The 25766-nt window shown below is 46.5% G+C and overlaps 1 protein-coding gene across 6 annotated transcripts; it reads right to left on the bottom strand.

Moving 5' to 3' along the window:
- Positions 1-8668: 8668 nt before the first annotated feature.
- On the bottom strand, positions 8669-22762 carry LOC140522162 (inner centromere protein-like). Of its 6 annotated transcripts, none has more exons than XR_011973236.1 (7): positions 22361-22760; positions 21063-21114; positions 19820-19946; positions 17000-17134; positions 15230-15380; positions 12078-12268; positions 8669-10436 (listed from the first exon to the last, which is right to left on the bottom strand). XR_011973236.1 is itself a non-coding variant. In XM_072637287.1 (6 exons), exons 2-6 carry the CDS (start codon positions 21104-21106, stop codon positions 10417-10419), a joined length of 477 nt encoding a protein of 158 aa, XP_072493388.1. In that variant the 5' UTR covers positions 21107-21114; positions 22361-22744; the 3' UTR covers positions 8671-10416. The 6 variants fall into 6 exon arrangements, 4 of the variants coding, with proteins under 4 accessions (XP_072493388.1, XP_072493389.1, XP_072493387.1 ...); XR_011973237.1 differs by having other exon boundaries at positions 8669-10433; XM_072637287.1 differs by lacking the exon at positions 12078-12268 and having other exon boundaries at positions 8671-10436; positions 22361-22744.
- Between the last annotated feature and the right edge of the window lie 3004 nt (positions 22763-25766).

The raw sequence follows: 25766 nt of genomic DNA, 5'->3' as shown, positions 1-25766 counted from the left end.
TTGCACACACACACACCCCTTCCACCTGTCTCCAACCCGATCCCTGACATCTCTTAGTAAACTAATCCCTGAGACGCTCAGTTTCCTCAAAGCTTTCAGGCTAGATTGGAACTTCTCCATCTTTACTTCATGGGACATGCTCATTGAAGTGTGTCTCCTCCAGACATGAAACCCATGCTGAAGTCAGCTTACATCCAAGTAACTTCTTATGGTATCAGTTCTGCAAACGTCTCTGCCTTGGAAGTTTGAGACCAGGTAGGTCCTGGCAATGGGGGTTTGAGGCAGTTACCCATATGCTACTTCAAGGTAGAAGAGGCTGCACAACCTCAAACGAAGTCTCAGTTTCTCCTCTACTAACTGGAGAGTTCTGCCATTTAACCATGTATATTTAGAAAATGTCCTTAGAGACATCTGAATCACCATCCAACAGGTAGGGAAGCTTAATCGCAGTTACAGAAAAATGCTCTTCGCTTTTGTGTCAGAACAATAGTGATTTGTCCCCAACTGCATACATCACTTTCTTTCTGGATGTTTCTATTCTCTAATGGGATTGCCAGAAGCATTTCACAAGATCCTGAGTCAGGTAGGACTCTCTGATGGGTATATAGGGACAAGAAACGGTTCTAGGTTCCACAGTTCTCTGGGGATACTAGATTTAAGAATTGGAAAAGGCCCTAGAGAGTATCTAATCCAAACCTCAACATGTAACTTAAGTAATTGGAAGTACAGGGGGCCTCAATGATTGGTAAGATCAAATAGATCTGTAAGCCAGGACTGAGATTTGAACCCATGCTCTCGACATGAGGGCCAGTAATCTTTCCATCACTTCTTACTGCCTCTATTATCTTTCCTGTTTTATAGATTTCAAACCCGAAAGGAAAAAGGAGCCAAGGAGCAAAAGAGTGAAGTACAAGGACAGAGACTGGAATTCCCTGTCTCTGAGTTCATAGCCTGAATTTTCATGGTTCTCTGTGGTTTATCAAACTTCACTGCAAAGGATTAAAATTTGGAGAAAACATGACGAAAGAATCTATAAGCCAGGTAATCATTCACATTCTGCCATTTGTACCTGGAAGTGAAACAGAGAAACACATTCTTTGTTCCCTGATGTTGAGGGACACGTTCTGCACTCAGAGGCAGGAAAAGTGATTTTGAATCTACTCTAAAACACTCTTCACTGCAGACTTATCACATTGGCAAGAAGCTTCTCTGAACCTCAGTCAGTCAATCTGTAAGAAAGTAACACTAACATTGGTACTTCCTCTTTAGAGGGCTCTTGTGAGTGTGGAAAGTGTTCTGGAAATCTGCAAGCAGAATATAATAGGATGGATTTGATGTTGAATTACAGTGATTCTGCTGTACCTTCTCTAGCCTGAAATGAATTTATTTAGTAGCTTGCAATACCTGGGAAAAGAAACCGACATCTCAAGCCATAGAGATTTATGATCTTCTTATACCCTCATGCTACTTTTCTGGACTCCAAGGTTTGAACATGGGGTTTCAGACTCCGTGCCTCAGCCTCTGTCCTTGGAGCTTGTTAGCATCTGAGTCTTGCCTGCCCTCCCTTGCACACGGTGACTAGCACAATATCTGTGACCACTTTGTCTCCCAAAATCCTAAGAGTCGGAGTTCTACTCCATTCAGACCAAATGAGGTAAAATCACAGACCGTCAGAGTCATATCTTTCCATTCAGAAGGGAACTCAGAGATTATGAAGTATAGTCCCTTGTTTCAGCAAAGAAGATCTGGTTTGCAGTCCTGGGTGGTGGCCCTGGAGTAAGGAGGAGCGCTGCTCTGGTGGTGCTTGTGGCAACAATGGAGAGGGAATCCTCCTCACATTCCCAGGGAAGAAAAGAATGTTTGGGATTGTTCACACATCAAAGCACACACCAGGAGAGGAATGAACATCTTTTTTTGGATCGTCAAAGCTTGGAAGAACCGAAAATTTACAAGTGCCTGGAAATATCTCTGAAAACAGCTGCACAATACCCCTGAAGTGTGGGCCAGGACACCCTTCACACTGGAAGCGGAGACCTAATTTAACAAAGAGCCTCAAAGTGAGGGAAGTGGCTTGTATAAATAAGCAAATAAGGGGGGAAAATCGGAATATGAAATCTGACTTAGGTAACAAGACACATTAAAATATACAACCTGAAGAAGGAAACAAAATCGAAACTCCTAGACCCCAAGTCTCCAAGAAAAGTATCAACTGGCCACAGGACATGGAACAGCTCTCAAAGAATATTTCAAGTCAAGTAAGAGAAGCAGATGGAAAAGGGAAAAGAAATGAGAGTGATGGAAGAAAATCATGAAAAACAAATCAACAGCTTGCTAAAGGAGACCCAAAAAAGGATAAAGAATATAACACCTTAACAAATAGACTAAACGAAATATCAAAAGAAGTTGAAAATACCAATGACGAAAATGCATTAAGAAGCAGAAATTGCCAAATAGAAAAGGAAGTCCACAAGCTCACTGAAGAAAATAATTCCTTCAAAATTAGAACGGAGCAGATCAAACCTAATGACTTTATGGGAGATCAAGAAATTATGAACAAATCCAAAAGAATGGGAAAATAAAAGAGAATATGAAATACATCACTGGAAAAATAACTAATCTGGAAATTAGATTCAAGACAGATCATTTTAAAATTATTGGACTACCTGAAAGATGTGATCAAAAAAGAACCTAGACATCATCTTTTAATAAATTATAAAGGGAGGAGCAGCCAAGATGGCGGAGGAGAAAGACACACATATGCTAGCTCTGAACCCACAGCCCATAAAATACCTGTAAAGAAGAACTCCCAACAAATTTGGGAGCAGCAGAAGCCACAGAACAATGGAGTGGAGGAGATTTCTGTTCCAGGGAGCCCTGAAAAACCAATGCAAAAGGTCCATTGTGCACCACACCCGGAGCAGAGCCCTGCCTTGGCCCCATGGCACCGAGAGGAGCGGATCCAAGTGGGCTTTGGGGACAGAATCTCTGGCGGCCATGCAGGTCCCTCCACCCACAGGTGACAAGCGTTGGTGAGAGGGTCTCTTTGACTTGTTGAGAGGGGAGTGGGGTGTCCCCATAACTCAGGCCCCCTCGGGAGGCAGCAGCAGAGTCAGCAGAGGAGACAGCAGGGCACAGGAGCTCCCTGACGGAACTGAGCCCCGTGAGGCAGCCCTGCCCCCGACCCAAAGCCCTGAGGCTGGGAAGCAGCATTTGAATCTCAGACCCCAAGCTCTGGCTGGGTGGATCTGGAGGCGAGGTGGGTCTGGAGAGGACACTCAGAAGTCAAGTCACTGGCTTGGAAAATGCCCAGAAAAGGGGAAAAAAATAAGACCATAGAAGGCTACTTCCTTAGTGAACAGATATCTCCTCCCTTCCTTTTGGATGAGGAAGAACAATACTTATCATCAGGGAAAGACAGAGAAGTCAAGGCTTCTGTATCCCAAACATCCAGAATAATTATTCCATGGGCTCAGGCCATGGAAGAGCTCAAAAAGGATTTTGAAAATCAAGTTAGAGAGGTGGAGGAAAAACTGGGAAGAGAAATGAGAGAGATGCAAGAAAAGAATAAAAAGCAGGTCAACAGCTTGCTAAAGGAGACCCAAAAATATGCTGAAGAAAATAACACCTTGAAAAATAGGCTAACTCAAATGGCAAAAGAAGTTCAAAAAGCCAATGAGGAGAAGAATACTTTCAAAAGCAGAATTAGCCAAATGGAAAAGGAGGTTCAAAAGCTCACTGAAGAAAATAGTTCTTTCAAAATTAGAATGGAATAGATGGGGACTAATGACTTTATGGGAAACCAAGAACTCACAAATCAAAACCACAAGAATGAAAAAATGAAAGATAATGTGAAATATTTCATTGGAAAAACAACTGACCTGGAAAATAGATCCAGGAGAGACAATTTAAAAATTATTGGACTACCTGAAAGCCATGGTCACAAAAATAGCCTAGACCTCAATTTTCATGACATTATCCAGGAAAACTGACCTGATACTCTAGAACCAGAGGGCAAAATACATATGGAAAGAACCTAAGGATCACGTCATGAAAGAGATCCATAAAGAGAAACTCCTAGGAACATTGTAGCCTAAACTCAGAGTTTCCAGGTCAAGGAGAAAATATTGCAGGCAAGTAGAAGGAAACCATTCAAGTACTGTGGAAACATAATCAGCATAACACAAGATCTAGCATTTTCTATAATAAGGGAGTGAAGGGCGTGGAAAGGATATTCCAGAAGTCTAAGGAACTAGGATTAAATCCAAGAATCATCCACCCAGAAAAATTGAGTACAATACCTTAGGGGGGAAATAGTCTTTCAGTGAAATAGAAGACTTTCAATTATTCTTGCTGAAAAAAGGGAATTTGACATTCAAATACAAGAATCAGGAGAAGCATGAAAAGGTAAACAGGAAAGAGAAATCATAAGGGGCTTTCTAAAGTAGAACATTTTACATTCCTACATGGAAAGACAATATTTGTAACTCTTGAAACTTTTCTCAGCATCTGGGAACTTGGATGGATTACTCACACACAACCACACGTACGCACACACACACACACACACACACACACAGAAAGAGAACACAGGGCGAGTTGAAGAGGAAGAGGTCATATCTAAAAAAAGGTAAAAGAAGGGTGCGGGAGAAATATATTGGAAGGAGAAAGGGAGAAATGGAATGAGGCGAAATACCTCTCATAAAAGAGGTAAAAAAAGCTTTTTCAATGGAGGAAAAAGTGAGGAGGTGAGAGGGAAAAAGTGAAGCTTGCTCTCATCATATTTGGCTCAAAGAAGGAATAAAATGCATGCTCAATTTGGTATGAAAACCTATTTTACAATACAGCAAAGTAGGGGAGAATGGGATAAGCAGGGTGGGGGGATGGTGGGAGGGAGGGCAAATGGGAGGAGCGAGTAATTAGAAGTACACGCTTGAGGAGCAACACGGTCAAAAGAGAGAATAGAAGAAATGGGAGGCAAGATAGGATGGAGGGAAATAGAGTTAGTGTTACACAACATGACTATTATGGAAGAGGGGCACCTAGTGAATAGAACACCACTGCAGGAGTCAGGAGGAAGTGAGTTCAAATCTCATGCCAGAAACGTGACACTCACTAGCTGTGTGACCTTGGGTAAGTCCCTTAACCCCAATTGCCTCATCCTGGGTAATCTTTAGGCATCGTGATGAGTATCTGGTCCCTGGATTCAGATGGCTCTGGAGAAGAAGTGAGGCTGGTGACCTGCACAACACTCACTCACTCAAAACAAAGTCAAATGCAAGTCACGTCATCAATTATCTGATGTCATGGTGTTCTTTCGCAATGAAGTATGAATACCCACACATACACACAGACACACACACACACGCAGTGCACACTCACACTATGGAGGTCATTTGCCAAACTACACCTATATAGCGTATATTCAATTGCTTGCCTTCTCAGTGGTGATGGGTGGGGAGGGAGGGAGGAAGAGAAGTTGGAACTCAAAGTCTGAGGAAAAAATGTTGAGTATTGTTCTTGCACACAACTAGGAAATAAGAAATACAGGTAATGGGGTATAGAAATTTATCTTGCCCTACAAGACAAAAGAGAAAATAGGTTTAAGTGAAGTGGAGGGATGTTAGAAGGAAGGGCAGGTTGGTGGTAGGGGTAATCAGAATGCTTGGCATTTTGGGGGGGAGGAGAGGGAGGGAGAGAAAATATGAAAGTCAAGATTTTGTGGAGATGAATGTTGAAAATTTAATAGAAACACTGTCCCATCAAGACCCAAAAAACAGTTTGTCAAAGGAAAAGACAAATAATGAGTGACTCTGAAAATTAATGTTGGTATCTAGATGAGCACTAGGCTGGAAATAAATTGCAAAACGCAGTTTTTCACTAATAGGAAGAGGCAGAAATGGAGGTAAACACTCCTCTGTGTGTGTGCATGCACTTGTGAACATGTGTGTGAACATGTGTGCATGTATGCACGTGTGTGTGTGTCAGAACCCCATGAATCTTAGTTTCAAGATTTTTGAATTGCTTTTCCTCACTTTGACTTAGCTCGATTTGTATTTGAATTCTCTTGAAATCCCTTACATCTATAATCAAAGAGAACATGAGTCTTGGTTTCCAGTTCTTGGAGGAAGGACGTCTCTGCTTCTCAGGCCAAGTGCAAAGAACTCTGGCCTCAGAATCAGCGAGGACAGAAATCAAGGTTGGCTTTGCCCGTCTTAGCTGGGGAATTTTGACCCAAATCTCTGTAGGTCTCAGTTTCTTCACAGTCCTTCCCAGCTCTGACATTCAGTGTTCTGAACCAGTTTGGTGTGTCGTATCCTGCGCAAGATCACCCAGGTTACAGTAAGTGGTGAGCCCAACAGGGTGTCTGGATATTAGTGATGACTTTGACATGGTTGTGGAGGGTTGACATTGGTCATGGTCGCCACTAAATGGGGAGCTCCTTGAGGGCAAGGAATGTCTTTTGCCTCTCTTCCTATCCCCAGCACAGTGGCTGGCACTAAGTATGTGCTTAATCAAAGCTTGTTCACTAGTCCAATAACTTACTGAAGACATTCTTAGAAACCTTTGCTCTAAGGTCTTGCTCTGACATCCTATCTTCTCTATTCTTTTCTTTTTTAATTAATTAATTTATTTAACTTTTAACATTCATTTTCACAGAATTTTGGGTTCCAAACTTTCTCCCCCCTTGTCCCCTCCCGCCACCCCAAAACACCGAGCATTCCAATTGCCCCCATCACCAATCTCTTCTTTTCCTTCCTCCCTCCCCACGCCCTCCCTTTGGAAGACAAGCAATTCAATATAGGCCATATCTGTGTAGTTTTGCAAATGACTTCCATAATAGTTGTATTGTATAAGACTAACTATATTTCCCTCCATCCTATCCTGCTCCCAATTACTTCTATTCTCTCTTTTGATCCTGTCCCTCCCCATGAGTGTCGACCTCAAATTGTACCTTCCTCCCCATGCCCTGCCTTCCATCGTCCCCCCCACCCTGTTTATCCCCTTATCCCCCACTTTCCTGTATTGTAAGATAGGTTTTCATACCAAAATGAGTGTGCATTTTATTCCTTCCTTTAGTGGAATGTGATGAGAGTAAACTTCATGTTTTTCTCTCACCTCCCCTCTTTTTCCCTAAACTAAAAAAGTCTTTTGCTTGCCTCTTTTATGAGAGACAATTTGCCCCATTCCATTTCTCCCTTTCTCCTCCCATATGTTTCTCTCTCACTGCTTGATTCCATTTTTTTTATGATATGATCCCATCCTCTTCAATTCACTCTGCTCATTCTGTCTCTAAATGTGTGTGCGTGTGCATGTGTGCGTGTGTAATCCCACCTAGTACCCAGATACTGAATAGTTTCAAGAGTTACAAATATTGTCTTTCCATGTAGGAATGTAAACAGTTCAACTTTTATAAGTCCCTTATGAGTTCTCTTTGCTGTTTACCTTTTCGTGCTTCTCTTCATTCTTGTGTTTGAAAGTCAAATTTTCTTTTTAGCTCTGGTCTTTTCATCAAGAATGCTTCAAAGTCCTCTATTTCATTGAAAGACCAATTTTTCCCCTGAAGCATTATACTCAGTTTTGCTGGGTAGGTGATTCTTGGTTTTAGTGCTAGTTCCTTTGACTTCTGGAATATCCTATTCCACGCCGTTTGACACCTTAATGTAGAAGCTGCTAGATCTTGTGTTATCCTGATTGTATTTCCACAATACTTGAATTGTTTATTTCTAGCTCCTTGCAATATTTTCTCCTTGACCTGGGAAGTCTGGAATTTGGCCACAATGTTCCTAGGAGTTTCTCTTTTTGGATCTTTTTCAGGTGGTGATTGGTGGATTCTTTCAATATTTATTTTGCCCTCTGGGTCTAGAATCTCAGGGCAGTTTTCCTTGATAATTTCATGAAAGATGATTTCTAGGCTCTTTTTTTGATGATGGCTTTCAGGTAGGCCCATAATTTTTAAATTGTCTCTCCTGGATCTATTTTCCAGGTCAGTTGTTTTTCCAATGAGATATTTCACATTATCTTCCATTTTTTCATTCTTTTGGTTTTGTTTTGTGATTTCTTGGTTTCTCATAAAGTCATTAGCCTCCATCTGCTCCATTCTAATTTTGAAAGAACTGTTTTCTTCAGTGAGCTTTTGATCCTCCTTTTCCGTTTGGATAATTCTGCTTTTGAAAGCGTTCTTCTCCCCATTGGCTTTTTGAACCTCTTTTGCCAATTGAGTTAGCCTATTTTTCAAGGTGTTATTTTCTTCAGCATTTTTTTTGGGTCTCCTTTAGCAGGGTGCTGACCTGCTGTTCATACTTTGCTTGCATGTCTTTCATTGCTCTTCTCAGTTTTTCATCCACCTCTCTAACTGATTTTCAAAATTTTTTGAGCTCTTTTTGAGCTCTTCCATGGTCTGAACCCATTGAGTGGGCTGGGATACAGAAGCCTTGACTTCTGTGTCTTTCCCTGATGGTGAGCATTGTTCTTCCTCATCAGAAAGGAAGGGAGGAGAAACCTGTTCACCAAGAAAGTAACCTTCTATAGTCTTGGTTTTTTCCCTTTTCTGGGCATTTTCCCAGCCAGTGACTTGACTTCTGAATATCCTCTTCACACCCACTTCGCCTCCACATCTGCCCAGATAGTGCTTGGGGTCTGAGAGTCAAATGCTGCTCCACAGCCTCAAGGCTTCCGTGGGGGTGGGGCTGCTATTCAGTGTGAGATCAAGTTCAGGTGCTCAGGTGGGGTCAGGGCTGCCTCACAGGCTCAGTTCCCTCAAGGGGTTTATGCAGACACCTTCAACAATGGATCCAAGCTCCTGCCTGCTTGGGGAGCCCCAGTGTGCTCCCGCCTGCACTGCTGCCTCCGGATGGGGCCTGAGTTATGGGGGCAGCCCACTCTCCTCTCGACCCACCAAAGAGACCCTCTCACCAACCCTTGTCCCATGTGGGTGGAGGGACCTGCGTGGCTGCTGGAGATTCTGTGCCTGAAGCCTGCACGGATCTGCTCCTCTCGAGGCCAGGCGACCAATGCAGGGCTGGGCTCTGTTCCGCGTTGGCAGCGCGAAGAACCTTTTGCGAGAGGTTTTCAGGCTCTCTGGAACAGCAATCTCGTCCACTCCACTGTTCTGTGGTTTCTGCTGCTCCAGAATTTATTGGCAGTTCTTTTTTACAGATATTTTATGGGCTGTGGGTTTGTAGCTAGCGTATTTGTGTGTTTCTACTATGCCATCTTGGCTCCGCCCCCTATCTTCTCTATTCTAAGGTTATTCAGGCCCCGGTTTCACCATTTGGTTTCTAAAATTCTTCCCAATAGCTGGACTAGTATTAAAGACATACCCCAAGGTCAGGAGATAAAAGGAAAAGGAAAAAGTTTGCTACATCCCAAAATACTTAGAGCATCTCTTTCATGGTAGCTTGAAGATGGAATCTAAGGGGCTGCTCTCCTACTGGGGAGTGTCTGGACAAATTGTGGTGTACGAGTGTGATGGACTACTGTGTCCTGAGAAATGACTAAATGGCCAGTTTCAGAGCATCCTGGAAAGACCTCAATAAACATACAGAGAGCAAAGTGAACAGAACCAGAACAGTTTCAACAGGGAAAACATTGTAGGGAAAACCAACGTCCAGATGTCCAAGCTAGCAGAGGAAAATTGTGAGTCCAGAACACTCAAAAGGAATCCCCCATCTCACTTTGACGAGAGGCTGACGAACTCCCAGTGCCAAGAAGAATGTATATTTTTGGGAGGGAACAAGACTGGGGATTTGTTTTGCTGCATTGTGCATGTTATGAGGAGAGAATTTTTCTTTTCATTTGTTTGGGACTGGGGCAATGAATGGAGGGACAGATTATAAATATAGATGAAAAATCAATTTTAAGAATTATTTCTTAAAAAAGATCCTTCCCAGCCCTTATATTCCACATTCTATCACCACTGTGGCTTTCACATTTCATTATCTGTATAGCTTGACAAAACAAATATTTGCATCATGTACTTGTGGACTACACTTTCACACCTGTAAGACCCAACTGTTAGATGTAGACTGAGGCCAGACTCCATTTCTGCACATGTCTAGTCCTCACTTAGTTGACCACTTCAGGTGTCCAGCGTCTCGAACAATGAAGCAGGTCTTCTCACCAGGCAACAGGCAGTGTCAGGCCCTTGGGTGAGCAGTGCCTCTCAATTTTCCTTCTCCAGTACCTGCCTAGGAAACCCCAAATGGATTCCCAGAGAGTTGGCCGTGACTGAAGAAGAGGAGTGGGGGACCTTGTACAAGGATGGGTTGGGAACAAAGGAGGTCTCCATATTCCACAAAAGTCTTCCACTTTTTTAGCTGGTGAATCAGGGAAGCCTTCCCAGATGTAGTGAGATATGACTTGGGCCTTGAAGAAAGAATTCAGTGGTCCAAGCAGTCCAGCTTCTGGGAGAAGAACTCATGATTTCCTAAAAACTGCTGGGAAAAAGGGAAAAAAATTATGGCAGGAATTAGGCACACACCAATATCTTACACTGCATACCAAGAGAAGTTCAAAATGGGTACATGATTTAGACATAAATGCTGATGCCATAAGCAAATGAAGAGAGCATGGAATAGTTCACCTGTCAGATCTACGAAGAAGAGAAGACTTTGTGACCAAACAAGAGACAGAGAGAATTATAAAATGCAAAATGGATCATTTTAGTTACATGAAATTAAAAGCTTTTTGCACAAACAAAACCAGTGCAACCAAGGGGAGAAGAAGGAAAGCAGAAAGACTGCACACAATTTGAACAGCCAGTGTTTCTGTAAAAGGTTTCTTTTCTCACATATACAGAGAAGTGAGTCCAATTTCTAAGAATACAAGTTATTCCCCAGTTAATAAATGGTCAAAGCATATCAACAGGCCATTTTCAAATTAAATAATTAAAACCTATCTATAGTCATATATCAAAGTGCTCTAAATCACTATTGATTAGACAATTACAAATTAAAAGAAATCTGAAGTACCATCTCACACCCATCAGACTGTCATGGGTAACATGCCAGAAAAGGAAAATGATAAATGTTGGAGATGTGGGAAAATTACAACATTAATGCATTATTGGTGGAGTTGTGAAGTAATTCCACCATTGTGGAGAACAATTTAGAACTATGCTCAACGGCTACCAAACTGTGTGTACCTTTTAATCCAGCAATACCACTACTAGGTCTGTATCATAGAGATCATAAAAAAGGGTAAAGGACCCACATGTACAAGAATATTTAGAGCAGCTGCTTTTGTGGTGGCCAAGAACTGGAGACTGAGGGGATGCCCATCTCTTGGGCAATGGTTGAATAAGTTGTGGTATAAAAATATATGTTCTAAGAAATGGTGAGCAGGAAGACTTCAGAAAAACCTGGACTTACAGGAACTGAGGCTGAGTGAAGTCAGGAGAAGCAGAACTCTGCACACAGAGCAGCTGCAGTGTACAATGAACAACTATGATAGCCATAGCTCTTCTCAGCAACGCCAGAATCTGAGACAATTGCAAGAGACTCAGGATGGAAAATGCTGTGCACGTGCAGGGAAAGAACTAGCGGGTCAGAATGGAGATGAAAGCATGCTATTTGTGGGTGTATCACTGGCCTTTGCTTACGTTTCTTCTTCCACAACATGACTAATGCACACATGTTGACATCATTCTATCTGTATAACTTATGGGAGGCTGCTTGGCCTCTTGTGGAGCAGGGAGGGGAGGATAAAGTGACTGATAAACAAATGTGGAATTCAAAACCTTATTACCAAAAACGGAATGTTTACATGCAGTTGAAAAAGGTAAACTACTATTTCCAGAAAAAGAAAATTGCAAGTCATTAATAACTACTTTTAAAAAATTTAATGGGATCACAGTTGCAGAGCTAGAAGAGGCTTCAAAGGTCATCTGATGGAGCCCCCTCCTTTTACATATGGGGAAACAGAGGCCAAGAAGTGAAATGAATTGTTCAAGGACACAAGCAGCAATATGTCTGGCACTTCATCAATATGAGCTCATTGGATTCTCACAACCACTTTATGACACATTCTGATGCCCATTTTAGAGATGGAAGAGTTGAGGCTCAGCTTAAGTGACTTACCAGAGTCACGCACCCAGCGTCGTCCCCATGGGGGCATTGAAATTCAGCCTTGCATTCCCCATCGGCTGTGGCCCAGGCTACCTCTCAAACACCAATGTGGAGGGAGCAGGTATGCTCTGGGGAGGGTTGGAGGGTGATGAACAGGCCTTTTGAACACTTCTTGGAAAGAGCTAGTTTCGTTGAAATTGATTCTGCATTTAAAAACAAATAACCCCCAAAGGAGAAAGGAGAGGAGAGACAAAAGTTGCAGGGGTACGTCTGGCCTCTTCCTTTCCCTGCCACATCCACGGGCATTTTGTGCCCACATGAGAGGCGATGTAAGCATGGTATTGTGCTGAAAACCCAGCAGTGAGGTCAGAGGATGAGTCCAAGCTCCAGCACTGTGTCTGGTCATGGAAGCAGTGAGGGGAGTCTGGGCCTCATTTTTCTCATCCTAAAGTGGTTATGGTTGTTGTCAAGGATGCAGGTGAAGCCTGCTGTAAGCCACAAAGCACTCCATCATCACCCTAAAGTATGTTCAGTCTTGTCCAATTCTGTAACCCCATTTGCGGTTTTCTTGGCAGAGATATTGGAGCAGCTTTGTCAATACCTTCTCCAGTTCATTTTCCAGATGAGGAAGCAGAGGCAAGTGGGGCAAAGTGACTTGCCCAGAGTCACTCTACTAGTGAATGTCTGCAGCAAGGTGACGGGAACCTGGGCTTGAAACCAAGAAAATCCCGGTTCCAGTCCTGCCTTAGGCATGAACCAGGTGCATAGAGTGCAGGGCGAGTCAAGGAGCTGCTGCCTGCCTTGGTTTCCCCAGCTGAAAAATGAGGATAACTGCATTGAGTTACCAGGCTTGTGAGGGACAGAATGAAATGACCTTTGCAAGGTGCTCTGTCAACCTTAGAGAGACATGTCATTGTTGTAACTATTAGTGGTATGGGCCTTAATCATCCTCCCTGTGCAGGCGTGCATTTCAGAGTTAAGATGCTGCAACCCACAGATGGGCTCCCATTTGGGCCACATTCTTAAAGAGAAAAGAATTTCTGAACATTTCCCACTGCACCCTGACTGCTCACCTGCCCCGATTCTAGGCCTCTGAAAATCATCCAGCCCAAACTGGGAGGGTAGCACCAGAGAACACAGTACAGGAGTGTCTGGGCTGGGGAGACCAGAAAACACAGGACACGGAACATGTGGGCTGGGGAGGGGAAGACAGCAAAAGGGGGAATGTCAGGACTGGGGGGGACCAGAGAGCACAGGATGAAGAAGGTCCCAGCTAGCGGGGACAATGTCTGGGCCAGGATGGCCAGGGAAAGGCAGAGCTGGATGGATCCTTGGAACCCGGGCTGTCAGGGCAGAAAGGCCTCTCAGAACCTTCTGTGGCTCCTTGAATGCTCCTGAGGATCAGCTGTCTCACCCCAGTGTCCAGCCCTACTGAACTCAGCCACCGCACACCCACCCTTGGCACTTGCTCCCAGCCCAGGTCACGCTTCAGAGTTTCTTGATCAAGTACCTAGACCTTCCCCAAAGCAACAGCTCCACATCACATCCTGGAAATTTTTTCTTTATTAACCTAACCTTATAACCTTACCTTTTCTTAACCTGATGCTATAACGCTGGAACCAGACACCAGCCTGGAACTAGGTACCTAGCAACCTAGCACTAATGTACAGGTAAGGGACTGCTGGCTTGGACACGTGGGCGCTGTGAGCACCGTTCTCCCTCGCGGCCACCCACAGCTTCTGGGGGTCTCAGTCTCTATAGCCCCCAGGCCCAGTTTTGACTGCACAGGATGGCCAAGAGGGGCCTCCCTGCTCCCATCTCAAGGTGTCTTCAGGCCATATGACAGGCCCCCAAAGCGCTAGGATTCTGGCAGTGGTGGGGAATCCCAGAAGGCAGAACTGGTATGAGTGTGGTAACGCTGTTGACTCTGTTTGAATATGTCCTCAAGGTCCGGACTAAGGATGGTGCCAAAGAGCTGGTCAGTGTCAGGAGGCAAGTAGTGCTGATGGATGATGGCCTGCCTGAGCTGGGACCCTGGGGCAGGAGAGTCAGGGGTCACACCAGAAGATGCCACCCAAGTCCTAATGACTCCCCCCATCAAGGCTGCTCCAATTCCCTTCTCATCAGCCCCTGTACTGCCATCCCTCACAGCTCAGAACCTTCCTCCCCTGACCTCAGGCCCCAGGCTCTCAGTAAGCTCAAGTCCTCTCCAGGCACCTCAATCCCATCCCTTCCTCTCTTGTCCCTGAAGGAGCCTCCTGAGAGCCCACCCTGCAGCATGTCTTCCTTTGCCCTCCCTCCCTCCAATGAACTCCTTTCAAAAGTCAGATGCTCATCACTCCCTTCAAGTGCAACTGTCCCCAATAAACTTCTCAGTGCCAAATGGAACAGTCTTGGCTCTGCAGCCGATGGACCCCGGGCCACCTGCCCCTTGCCTGCTTCTCCTCTTTCCTAACGGACTTCTCTTCATCCTTCTCGATCGAGGCTCCCTACTGGGCCCCCTTCTCCTTTCTCCCTATACTGTCTCCTCTGGTGAAGTGGATCACTCCCAGAGCTATGCATCCATGTAGCCCTCCCCTCTCTCCTGATTGCCAGTCCCAAATCATCAACTGCCTATTTCAATGGCTATTTCAAACAGGCTGTCCCACAGGGTTCTCAGATTCAGAATATCTGACATCCAGAATTCTCTCCCCTCACGGATACCTCCCTCTTACTGTTGAGAGGACTGCCCACCTGGCTCACAATCTCAGCATTACCCCCGACTCCTCACTCATTCTCCTCCCACATGGTCCATCAAGAACCAACTAAACCTTACACTATCTCCACTGTATCTGACACTGTAATTGATCCTGCCTCTCTCACCACTGCAGTTCACACAGGTCCCTGTGACCTCAACTGCATACTGCCCTCCCTGTGGGTCTCCCCTACCCATCCTCCACAAGACTACACAGGGAGTTTTCTAAAGGCCAGCAGGACGGACCACATCCCTCCCCTGTTTAGCCTCTAGATCAAATAGAAGTTTCCACTGACATTTAAAGGCCAAGCTTTACATCTTGTTCCCACCCTACCTTTCTAGACTTGTTAAGCACTGCTTCCCTTAGCACACCTCTGTCCAATCTAATGAGGGGTGTCATTTGAAATTAAGGGGGGAGGTCTACACTTACCAGTGGCCCAAGCAGGAATGGGCTTCCCGTGTTGGAACTCATCATCTGTGGAGTCATCACTATTCAGATCCATCCCACAATTGTCTGGGTTGGTCTTGGGCCCCCCCTTGGGGTCCTGGGGGGTCATTTCATAAGAGTTGCAAACCGCAGACTGAAGAAGAAAGGAGACCTCTATTATCTCTTCCTGGCAACTTGGGCTGCCAGAGCTGAAAGGACCTTTGAGATGATCCAGTCCAAACCTTCCCCCTCCCCACTTCACTGATGAAGCGACTGAGATCCCGACTGGCCACAGGCTGGGAATAAGACTCAGGTTATGTCTCCACCTCTCTGAGGCTCAGTTTCTTGAACTGTAAAATGTGGAAAATTCACACTCAGCATCTAGCTGGGAGTCTCAGAGGAGATGATGTTTACAGAGACAGAAATCCCTGTTTGTGAAGAGTAAGTCTTGTGCCTGGCAGAGCCCAAAGACTTGTTTTCTGGGAATGTGTGAACTAACCCCACAGGGTTTGTGGGGCATCTTCATCTCCTTATGGACCAAGGACCAGATCACTGAGAGCAATGGGGAAGGCAGATGGAGATGGCCTCATCTTGATGTGTGTAGCTAAACCCTAGATAACACTCCTGAGGGCCAGGAGCTCTTGGACTTGACCACCTGCTGACTGAAAAAAGCCAAACGTCAATAAGTGGAATGGAAACTACAGTGCAGTCCCCTGCTGTCAGACAGAGCTGAGACAAGCCAGCAGAGCTTGGTTAAGCTGGAGGCTGACAAGCAGTCATTGGCTGCCCACACAGACCTCCCCTTGAGGAATTTTCCCAAGGCTTTCTTTCCCTGCTCCTCCTTGGAGGTCACAGAATGTTGAGGAGGTTCAGAGTTTGACCTGAGTGGGACTTTGGGAGATCATTAAGACCATCCCACTGCCTCACTTTGGAGAAGATAACTCTGGGGCCCAGAAAAGCTAAGAGTTCACGCAACAAATGCTGCATGCTGAAGGCTGAGCTCCAACGTGTTATCCTGTTTTGTCATTAGCCCCAAGTGGTCTCAGATACAGCCTTGTGCTGCATCATACAATGGTGACCATGCCAGCCCATTGAACCCCGGTAACGGTGTTGAGAAGACGGAATTAAATAAGAATTCATGTCAATGTTAAGATGTGGTTTCGGACAATCCAATTTTGCAAGGGGGAAGTGTGTAGAGACAGCAGCTCATGTGAAAAGGATCCAGGACATTCAGGGGACAGGAAGTTCAGGGTATATCAACAGTGACACGGCATCCCAGAAAGACAGGGAGAGGCAGGTGGGCAGGACTTCCAAAAACAAGGAGGTAGCCCTGGTGCTTCTAGCCTCTGCCCCTTACCAGGATCAGGCTGCACCCCATCGTTCGATGTTGATAAACCAGAAAGTCCCCAGATAGGGACAATCCAATGCCAAAGGACATGGGACTGCTGAGCCTGGAGGAGAGAACACTTGACTTGTGTCTTCACTTCCATGCATGGTGGGCTCCTGGCTGAGACCACAGAGGGCAGAATCAGGGGCAATTGGGGGAGGCCACCCTGGGCACATCCAGACATTCAGAACTCTCCAAAAATGCAATGGGCTGGCTGATCAAGTGATGGGCTCACTATTCTTGAGAGATCTTCAAGCAGAGGCCAAAGGACCTCTTATCCTGAGCACTGGAAGAAGACCAAGTTTGGGCCTGGTGAGTGGCCTAACAGCCCCCTAGGAGCTTGCCTTTCTACGTTTCTAGGCAGTGAGATGCAGAAGGGGCCTCACCTGCACGTGCGTGGTCTCATCCAACCATCTGTCAGAGGCCCCAGCAGCGGCGGCCACCACCTTGGCCTCCTTGGCCTTCTTCTCCTGCTCCTTCTGCAGCTTCTTTGGCTCCTGCTCTTGGTGCTGATATTGCTCCTAGGGCCACAACAGCATTGCGTCAGCCCAGACAACTGCCCAAGGCGCTGCCCCTCACCATTTCCCTGTCCCAGGAAAACTCGAAGAGCCCAGGGGCAGCAGCCTCTGAAGGCACCATTGGAGGAGGAGGTAAGGGCTAGGGCTGTAGCCAAGACCAAGGCTCACCCCCGATCCCACCTAGTGCTTCACCCTCTGCTACTACTCCTCCAGTTCCCTCTGAAATCTCTCCAACGGGAGCAGAGAATGGAGCCTTCTAACTCAACCCAATGCACAAGGCTTTGAGGTCCACTGCACTCAAGCATCATGCTGAGAACCATAGACACAGGCCATGCCTTGTGAACTAGTGAGCTCCCTGCTGCTCTGAGGAGTTCGAGTAAAGGCTAGACAGATGACCCCATCAGGATGCTGTGGAGGGCACACCTCCCTCTCACAGAACTAGGGTTGACATAACCTCCGAAGCTCACCACACAGACGCTACCCAAGGGATCAATCCCCACTGAGTTCCAGCTCCCTCCTCGCACTGCCCTTTCTGCCGTCAACCGGAGACAAAATCTCCCGATTCATGCAGCTGGCTCAGCGTGGACTAAGAATTGGGAGAGTGGGAAGCATGGCAGTGGAGAGAATAGTGGGAGACAGCATTTTCAGGATGAGTGATACAACTGCGTTTGCTTGGTTCAAAAATTCAGGTGTCAGCCAATGTTCATCAAATTGAATAGACAAAAATCCTTCAAATGGATGAAACAAAAGTCCTTTCTGAAAAGATTCGGCCCAGAAATACTTTAAGCAGCGGCTCCTGAAGCACATTTAATGGCAAACTAGGGGGCTTTGGGAGGGAGCCAAGTCTCATGAGAATTCCCAGCTTGGGACCTCCCTCCACCACTGTCTGTCGACGTTTCTGGACCAGCTAAAAAAGGGCCCAGAGCACTGAAGATTTCGTGACCTGCCTGAGAGTCGACAATCTCTTGAAGGTAACAACACTCTGATCTCTCCCTAAACAGAGACTTTGGCGTGAACTGCCTTCCCGGGAACGCCATGCCTCCCAAGTTCAGTGGGTCAATGTGGGACAAAGCTCTCCTCGGAGGAGAGCCAGGACACCACAGCCCCGGACAGAAATGCTACCCCGTTCCCCAAGGCTTCAAGGCAAGGAACTCCCCATTCCCAGAAGGAGGACAATATGATCTCCTTGACTACTAATCACCTGCTGGGCTCTTTTTGGTCTCTAGAACATAAATGGAAAAGGCTGCTCCCCTTGCAGGAAGCATACGAATATTCCAAGATAGAATCACCTGCTTAACCTGGACACTGGGCATGGCCCTGAACTTTCTTACGAAGTAGCCAAGAAGGCCAGGAAGAATCTCACCTCAGGAACCCAGATTTAGGTAAGTGGGAGAACTCTCCCAAACCCCCACAGACCCACTATAGACAACAAACTCCTGGCCTTAGGATTTGGGGATCCTGGAGGCAGTATCCCTGGGTGGGCACAGGGAAACAGGGGAGTCTCTGCAGACCTCAGCACAAAATTATAGAGACAGCTGCCCTGCTCCCCCAGGCTCCTTTCCAGATTCCCAGAGGCTGATGATGGTGATGGGCCTTTCTCTGCCCAAGACTCAGGTTCCCTTCACCTTCATCACTCCAAGCCTGTCTCATGGCTTTCTCCCCACTTCAATTCCAAAAGACAAGTAAGTCATTCCTACAACTTTAAAATTCACTGGCCAGAAGGTTTTGTGGAATGCCCTTCAGGGCAGGGACCAGCACACACAGTGGTGTGTTCCTTAGACCAAACTCAAGTGAAAGGTACAACCTCCTTAACAGGGATCTCATAGACTCTGGGAATTAGGAATGAGACTTTGAAAACAGTTTTTCTCACTAACAGTAGCTGAAAAGGTCAATACTACCATTCTAAAGTAGGGAGCACTGTCGGCTACCATCGAGCCAGGATACAAGGGAAAATCAGGGGCAAGGTAAACCAGAGGGCCATTTGTTTCTTTGTTGGCAAGGACCCAGGATTGAGTCCTCAAGATCAAGGAGGGTCAGGCAGTGGGTCGTGGCTGCCAACAGTGCAAAGGGCATGCCCGGGATGACTCATTTGCGCTAGACCAGCAAGGGGGACAAGCCCTGCAGGGCTTGCAGTGACCCTGCACCAGCAACTCGACCTCGTGGGGCTGCCTTCCCCAGGGAGTTACTCTGCTGAAGTAAGCTAATCTCCTAAAACGATTCTGTATACAAACCACATGGAATGTTCAACTGAGCCTCAGCTTGGTCAGGACCTAGATTGCCAGGGTCAAAGCTGCATTTTCTCTACAGTCAAACCAAACCTCTGGCTCACCTACAGGCAATGCTTGATCTATTTGGACCCCAGTTCTCTGAGAAGGTCACCAACCAAAAACTGCATTCCCAGCTGTCCCGTGGAAGTCTCAGGCACAGGCCAAGCAGAGAAAGTTCTCTCATGGCTACTCCTGGCCCTAGCACTGCTCTTGGCATCGAAATAACGGGACGTGTTGTGCTTGATGAATGACTTCATAACACTGGGGTGGCTGGTGGAGGTCAGCGTCACGAGCATCTGGTTCTTCTGCACTATATATAGGAACGTTTGTAGGGGCCCCACCACCTGCCCAGGGAGAGCAGGATGAAAGGCGTGGGCATGGTGCCAGCATAGCAGCAGCCAGGACAGGGGGTGTGCCTCACCTGCCTTACCTTGCAGCCAGGGCAGAGGGGGAAGGCTGTCTTGGTGCAAGGACTGAGAGCCTCATCGTCCATGTGGTCCCATTTCTCACCCGGCTCACTGACAGCCTGCTTGTAGCTCCTCTTCTGCCTGTAGGGGCAGAAGCAGTGCCCATGGGGGCCCTGGAAGGGATGACAGCAGCCCTCTCCCACAGACCAGGAAGCCAGGCCCTGACAGGTGGGGTCTCAGACTTCCCCCTACCTCCATGTCCTGGACCTGGCACACTTCAACAATCACAGGCCTAGGCACTCACTCCTGGAGGGCTCTAGATAGGCCTGGGGAGGGACAAAGATCAAGTCCCCACCTACCCTCAGGGAACTATCAATCTTACAGAAACACCAGATGGCAACAGGCATCACACACACACTGCTGTGGAATCATATGTGTCTGATTAAATCAAATGCAACTTTTCTAAGCACCTCCTCCATCAAAAAGCCTTCTTCTAGGTTCTGAGGCTCCAGTAGTAAAGATTGAGCAAGTCCTGCTCTCAGAGGCTCACAGCCTGCTGGGAATACCCACAGGGAGGAGTGTGTGTGTGTGTGTGTGTGTGTGTGTGTGTGTGTGCATGTAGGTCACCTATACATGGTACACGAGTTTATTTGGGGAGGGAGGGAGAGAGGACAACTCCCTCTTCACTGGAGCCCAAAATTCCTCCTGGAGCCACCCACCAAGGCCACAGGCAGCGTTTACTCAGGGTCCACCATCACTTTGTCACCAACTGAGCATCAAGAAAGCTTGAGAGGCCTTCCAATTCACCCATTTCACAAAGAAGGAAACTGAGGCCCAGAATAGTCATCTACCCAAAGTCCCACCAGTAATCTGAGTTCTTATCATCCAGAGAACTTAGGAAACGTCCTCCTCCTGTCCTTTCACTTGCCCCACTAACCAAACTCTTCTTAAAGGCCAATTCTGAGAATGAAGTTATTTTGGAAGTGACAGCTGTGTGTCAGGATGGGTTGGGAAGGGACCAGATAAAGGCTCTCTGGCATGACTCTGGGACCCCAAGCTCATCTGGAAGGTGACTTGTCCCCAACAGCCTAGCCTGCCTTGGTATGTGTAGTCTGGAGGTTCTGAGAGGGGCTGAGTTTAAGTCTCTGGAGGGCTTTAGCATCACTGAATTCTTGGGACCCTTGGCCAGCTCTGGGGGCCATCCTGAGTGGCCTCTTCCTGTCACTTGCCCTCACAGATACCCGCGAGTCATCCTACCTCATGCTTTGAGGAGGCTTCCTGGGCTCCTCACCTTGGTCCATCTTGCTCTCTGTGGAGAGAAGAAGATAATGGAGACCCATCCTTACTCAGAGCCTTTCACCCCCACTATCTTGTTAGATCCTCGTCACAGATTTAGGGCACAGAGGGATCCAAGTCATAGTATTAGAATTGGCCAAAGGAGGGGACCTGTCCGAGATCATGCTGACTCCAGGGCACTAGGCTGCCAAGTGACCCCCCTCACTTCTCCCTCCTGCCCAGGTGAGCAGGACAGGGTAGTCCATTGAGAAGCCAAGTCATCATCTGAAGTTCAATCCAAACCTCAGAATCAATTAAGTGGCCAACCTGGCATGACCACCAGGCTTTTGAATTCCCTGAAACGACAATTCCCCAGCACCCCCCAGGAATCCCCTACGTGACTTCCTTCTCCTCAGTCCTGTTCCATGAACTTTTCCTTCATCTGACCCAATGCTACATCAAGAAGCTAGAGCCTACACTCATACTTTGCATGCCATGCTAGAGCTGCTCCTGTTCCCAGAGCCTGGCAGCTAGTGTGGACCAGTCTGCCAGCCCCTGTGGAATGTGACTGCCCTATTCAGGTTCAGGCTGGCATTGCCATCCTCTCCTCCACAATTTCCTCTCTGAAGCACAATTCCATGCCGTCCTGACATCCCATTTGTCTTAGAGAAAAGCCAAGCTTTTTCTGCGGGGTCTGAGACATTACTGGTGATTGTCTGCTAACCTAATAGGTCTGCGCCTGCATGGGATATCCCTGAAAGGGATGGCCCTTATGAGATCATCTGTTCTGACTGCCCTTACTCTAGAATGAGGAAATGGAGGAATAGAGGCAGGTGCTCCTCCAGCAAACACAAAGTCAGAGCAGGTTGGACAAGGAGGCAGCAGGCAGACAACCACCAGCCCCAGAGTTTCCCCTTCCTTCTCACAGCCCATCACCCCGACAAGGCTTTACCACTGTCGCTATCTGCTTGGCTTCTAGACTCTAGTTGGGCCTGTGAGGACTTGCACACCAGGTCACAGCGGGAGCCCCTTTGGGTCCGGGGGCTTTCTGGTAAGTCCAAGAGAAGCTCAGTCTCTGGCTGTGGCTGTGTTCCTAGAGAAGAGGAGGCACCATCTGACTCGGTCAGGACAGGTGCTGCAACTTCTGGAGACGTTGACTGGGCTATCCAGAGTTTGGCCACAGACTGAGCAGGCCTCGTATTTTTCACCTTGGGCTCCTCAGGGAGTACCAGGGAGGAGGTCCCAGATACTGGGTCAGGGAGACCCCCACTCCTGCTTACCTAGGGGTCTTGCAGCCACACCAGCGAGACCTGGTCACCCTTTGGACTCCTGCGCTCCAGTTTTGTGCCTTTTCTTGACCACTACAGCCAACAAGCAACCTTCCAAACCGACTGTCCCTTTTGGAGTAAGGCAAACTGTTGGGGTTGCAGAATTCCATGGCTGTTGGGGAGAGAAGGACCAGTGGGGGAGGGAACGCCTAGGTCACTAAGGTTAGGCTACAGGAATGGCTTTGAAGCTAGACAATTGAGGTGTTGCATCCGGCTAGTTTTGTCACTTTACTACAAATGTGGCTCAAGCAAATCATGTACCCATCCCTGTGCCTCAATTTTCTCATCTGTAAAACAAAGGGCAAGAGTAACTGCTCCTGCAGGTGCTAGAGCCCCAACCTCTTCAGACATTCAATCTATGAAATACCCAGAAAATAACTTTCTTGTCACCAAAGTTCTTGCTTCAATATGCCAAATGCTTCCAAATTGGAAACATAAGAATTATCTGAAGGAATTACATTAAGGGATGCTGGTTACCTTATGTTTTCCTCCTGCACCCTAAGAATGCTGGGAATGTTTCATCTGACTGACAGTTGAAACCTATACATTGCTCTCTCCATTTAGAATAGAAGTTCCTTGAGAGCAGGGACTACTTGGCACAGTAGTTTGCACCTAGTAAGAGCTTAATAAATGTTATTCATTCATTCCGCAGAGAAGGACACTCTCTTTCCTTTGTACCCCAGGACTTACAGTGCCTGGTATACAGTCAGCACTTAATAAATGTTGCCTTACTGTGTTTGCCTTGCTACGATCTTGGAACAAAATGTATCTTGAGTTGTTCCTAAGACTATTCTTCTGATCTGTTCCCATTCTCCCCTGTGTCCACGATCCAATAGTCATGTCTTTTTTCCTTATGATTCTTCAGTGTTTTCCTTTCTATTGACGTCTTAAATCCTTTGCCCTTTTTGTATCCTCAGAGCTTAGCCCAGTGCCTGGTAAGCAGAAGGTGCTTAATAATTGTTTACTGATTGATTATCCCATGCTTACACATAGCCTCACATGCCACAAATCCTTCATGATCCTCTGTACTCAATTTGGCATTTTGAAGAAGGCGGTCTACACTTTTATTAGACTTACCAGCTCTAACACACCTGTCATGTGAGCATTTGTATGATAGTCACCTATGCTATTGTCTTATGCATTTAATAAATGGATATTTCTATGACTACTGGAGCCAGTTCTTTGCTAGATTTTCTATCTTCCTCAAAGCACAAGACCGTGCCCTGCCCATACCTGTAGTTGGACCAATACTCATTGAAAAAAAATGGATCTTTTATGGATTTCAGTCTCATCCCCAAACCTAGGAGTTTCTCTGGTCATTCAATTGGACGCTTTGAGGAAGAATCCCAGGAAATACAGATATGACTGCCAGAATATTCCCCTGGTTTGACAATGAGAAACCTGAGGTACAGACGGCAAAAGTGACTTCTACCCACCACACAGCCCATCATGAAAGCCTGGTAACTAAATGCTGTTATCCTCATTTTTCAACTGGGGAAACCAAGATAGGCAGCAGCTCATTGACTCGCCCTGCACTCTATGCACCTGGTACATGTCTAAGGCAGGACTGGAACTGGGGTCTTCTTGATTTCGAGCCCAGGTTCTCGTCACCTTGCTGCAGACATTCACTAGTTGAGTGACCCTGGGCAAGTCGCTTCGCCCCGTTTGTCTCTGTTTCCTCATATGTGACATGAGCTCGAGGAGGCCGTGGCAAAGCTGCTTCAATATATCTGCCAAGAAAACCGCAAATAGGGTTACAGAATTGGACAAGACTGAACATACTTTAGGGTGATGATGGAGTGCTTTGTGGCTTACAGCAGGCTTCACCTGTATCCTTGACAACAATCATAACCACTTTAGGGTGAGAAAAATGAAGCCCAGACTCCCCTCACCGCTTCAAGGTCCAGACATGGTGCTGGAGCTTGGACTCATCCTCTGACCTCACTGCTGGGTTTTCAGCACAATACCATTCTTACATTGCTTCTCATGTGGGCACAAAGTGCCCGTGGATGTGGCAGGGAAAGGAAGAGGCCAGACGTACCCCTGCAACTTTTGTCTCTCCTCTCCTTTCTCCTTTGGGGGTTATTTGTTTTTAAATGCAGAATCAATTTCAACGAAACTAGCTCTTTCCAAGAAGTGTTCAAAAGGCCTGTTCATCACCCTCCATCCCTCCCCAGAGCATACCTGCTCCCTCCACATTGGTGTTTGTGAGGTAGCCTGGGCCACAGCCGATGGGGAATGCAAGGCTGAATTTCAATGCCCCCATGGGGACGACGCTGGGTGTGTGACTCTGGTAAGTCACTTAAGCTGAGCCTCAACTCTTCCATCTCTAAAATGGGCATCAGAATGTGTCATAAAGTGGTTGTGAGAATCCAATGAGCTCATGTTGATGAAGTGCCAGACATATTGCTGCTTGTGTCCTTGAACAATTCATTTCACTTCTTGGCCTCTGTTTCCCCATATGTAAAAGGAGGGGGCTCCATCAGATGACCTTTGAAGCCTCTTCTAGCTCTGCAACTGTGATCCCATTAAATTTTTTAAAAGTAGTTATTAATGACTTGCAATTTTCTTTTTCTGGAAATAGTAGTTTACCTTTTTCAACTGCATGTAAATATTCCGTTTTTGGTAAAAAGCTTTTGAATTCCAAATTTTTTTATCCATCCCCTTGCCCTCCCCTCCCCGCTAGACAAGAGGCCAAGCAGTCTCGCATAAGTTATACAGGTACAACGATGTAAACATGTCTGCATTAGTCATGTTGTGGAAGAAGAAACATAAGCAAAGGGCAAAGTCACACACCCACAAATAGCATGCTTTGATCTCCATTCTGACCCGCTAGTTCTTGCTCTGCGCGTGGACACCATTTTCCATCTTGAGTCTCTTGCAATTGTCTCAGATCCTTGCGTTGCTGAGAAGAGCTATGTCTATCATAGCTGTTCGTTGTACACTGTGGCTGCTCTCTGTACAGAGTTCTGGTTCTCCTGATTTCACTCAGCCTCAGTTCCTGTAAGTCCAGGTTTTTCTGAAGTCTGCCTGCTCATCATTTCTTAGAGCATAATAGTATTCCATTACATTCATATACCAGACCTTGATCAGCCATTCCTCAAGAGATGGGCATCCCCTCAGTCTCCAATTCTTGGACACCACAAAAAAAGCTGCTGGAAATATTTTTATACATGTGGATCCTGTACGCTTTTTTTACGATCTCTGTGATACAGACGTAGTAATGGTATTGTTGGATCAAAAGGTACGCACAGTTTGGTAGCCTTTGAGCATAGCTCCAAATTGTTCTCCACAATGGAGGAATTACTTCACAACTCCACCAATAATGCATTAGTATTCTAATTTTCCCACATCTCTA

The sequence above is a fragment of the Notamacropus eugenii genome, chromosome 2 (assembly GCF_028372415.1).
Source record: "Notamacropus eugenii isolate mMacEug1 chromosome 2, mMacEug1.pri_v2, whole genome shotgun sequence".
NCBI lineage: Eukaryota > Metazoa > Chordata > Mammalia > Diprotodontia > Macropodidae > Notamacropus > Notamacropus eugenii.
This window is presented reverse-complemented; position numbering and strand designations above follow the sequence as displayed.

Coding starts and splice junctions, on each gene's coding strand:
- LOC140522162 (XM_072637285.1), bottom strand. CDS start 21,106: ATGGACCAAGGTGAGGAGCCCAGGAAGCCTCCTCAAAGCATGAG. Junction 17,135..19,819: donor CTGGCTGCAAGGTAAGGCAG/GTGAGGCACACC, acceptor TTGTGGCCCTAG/GAGCAATATCAGCACCAAGA. Junction 15,381..16,999: donor ATGAGACCACGCACGTGCAG/GTGAGGCCCCTT, acceptor TTTCTTCTTCAG/TCTGCGGTTTGCAACTCTTA.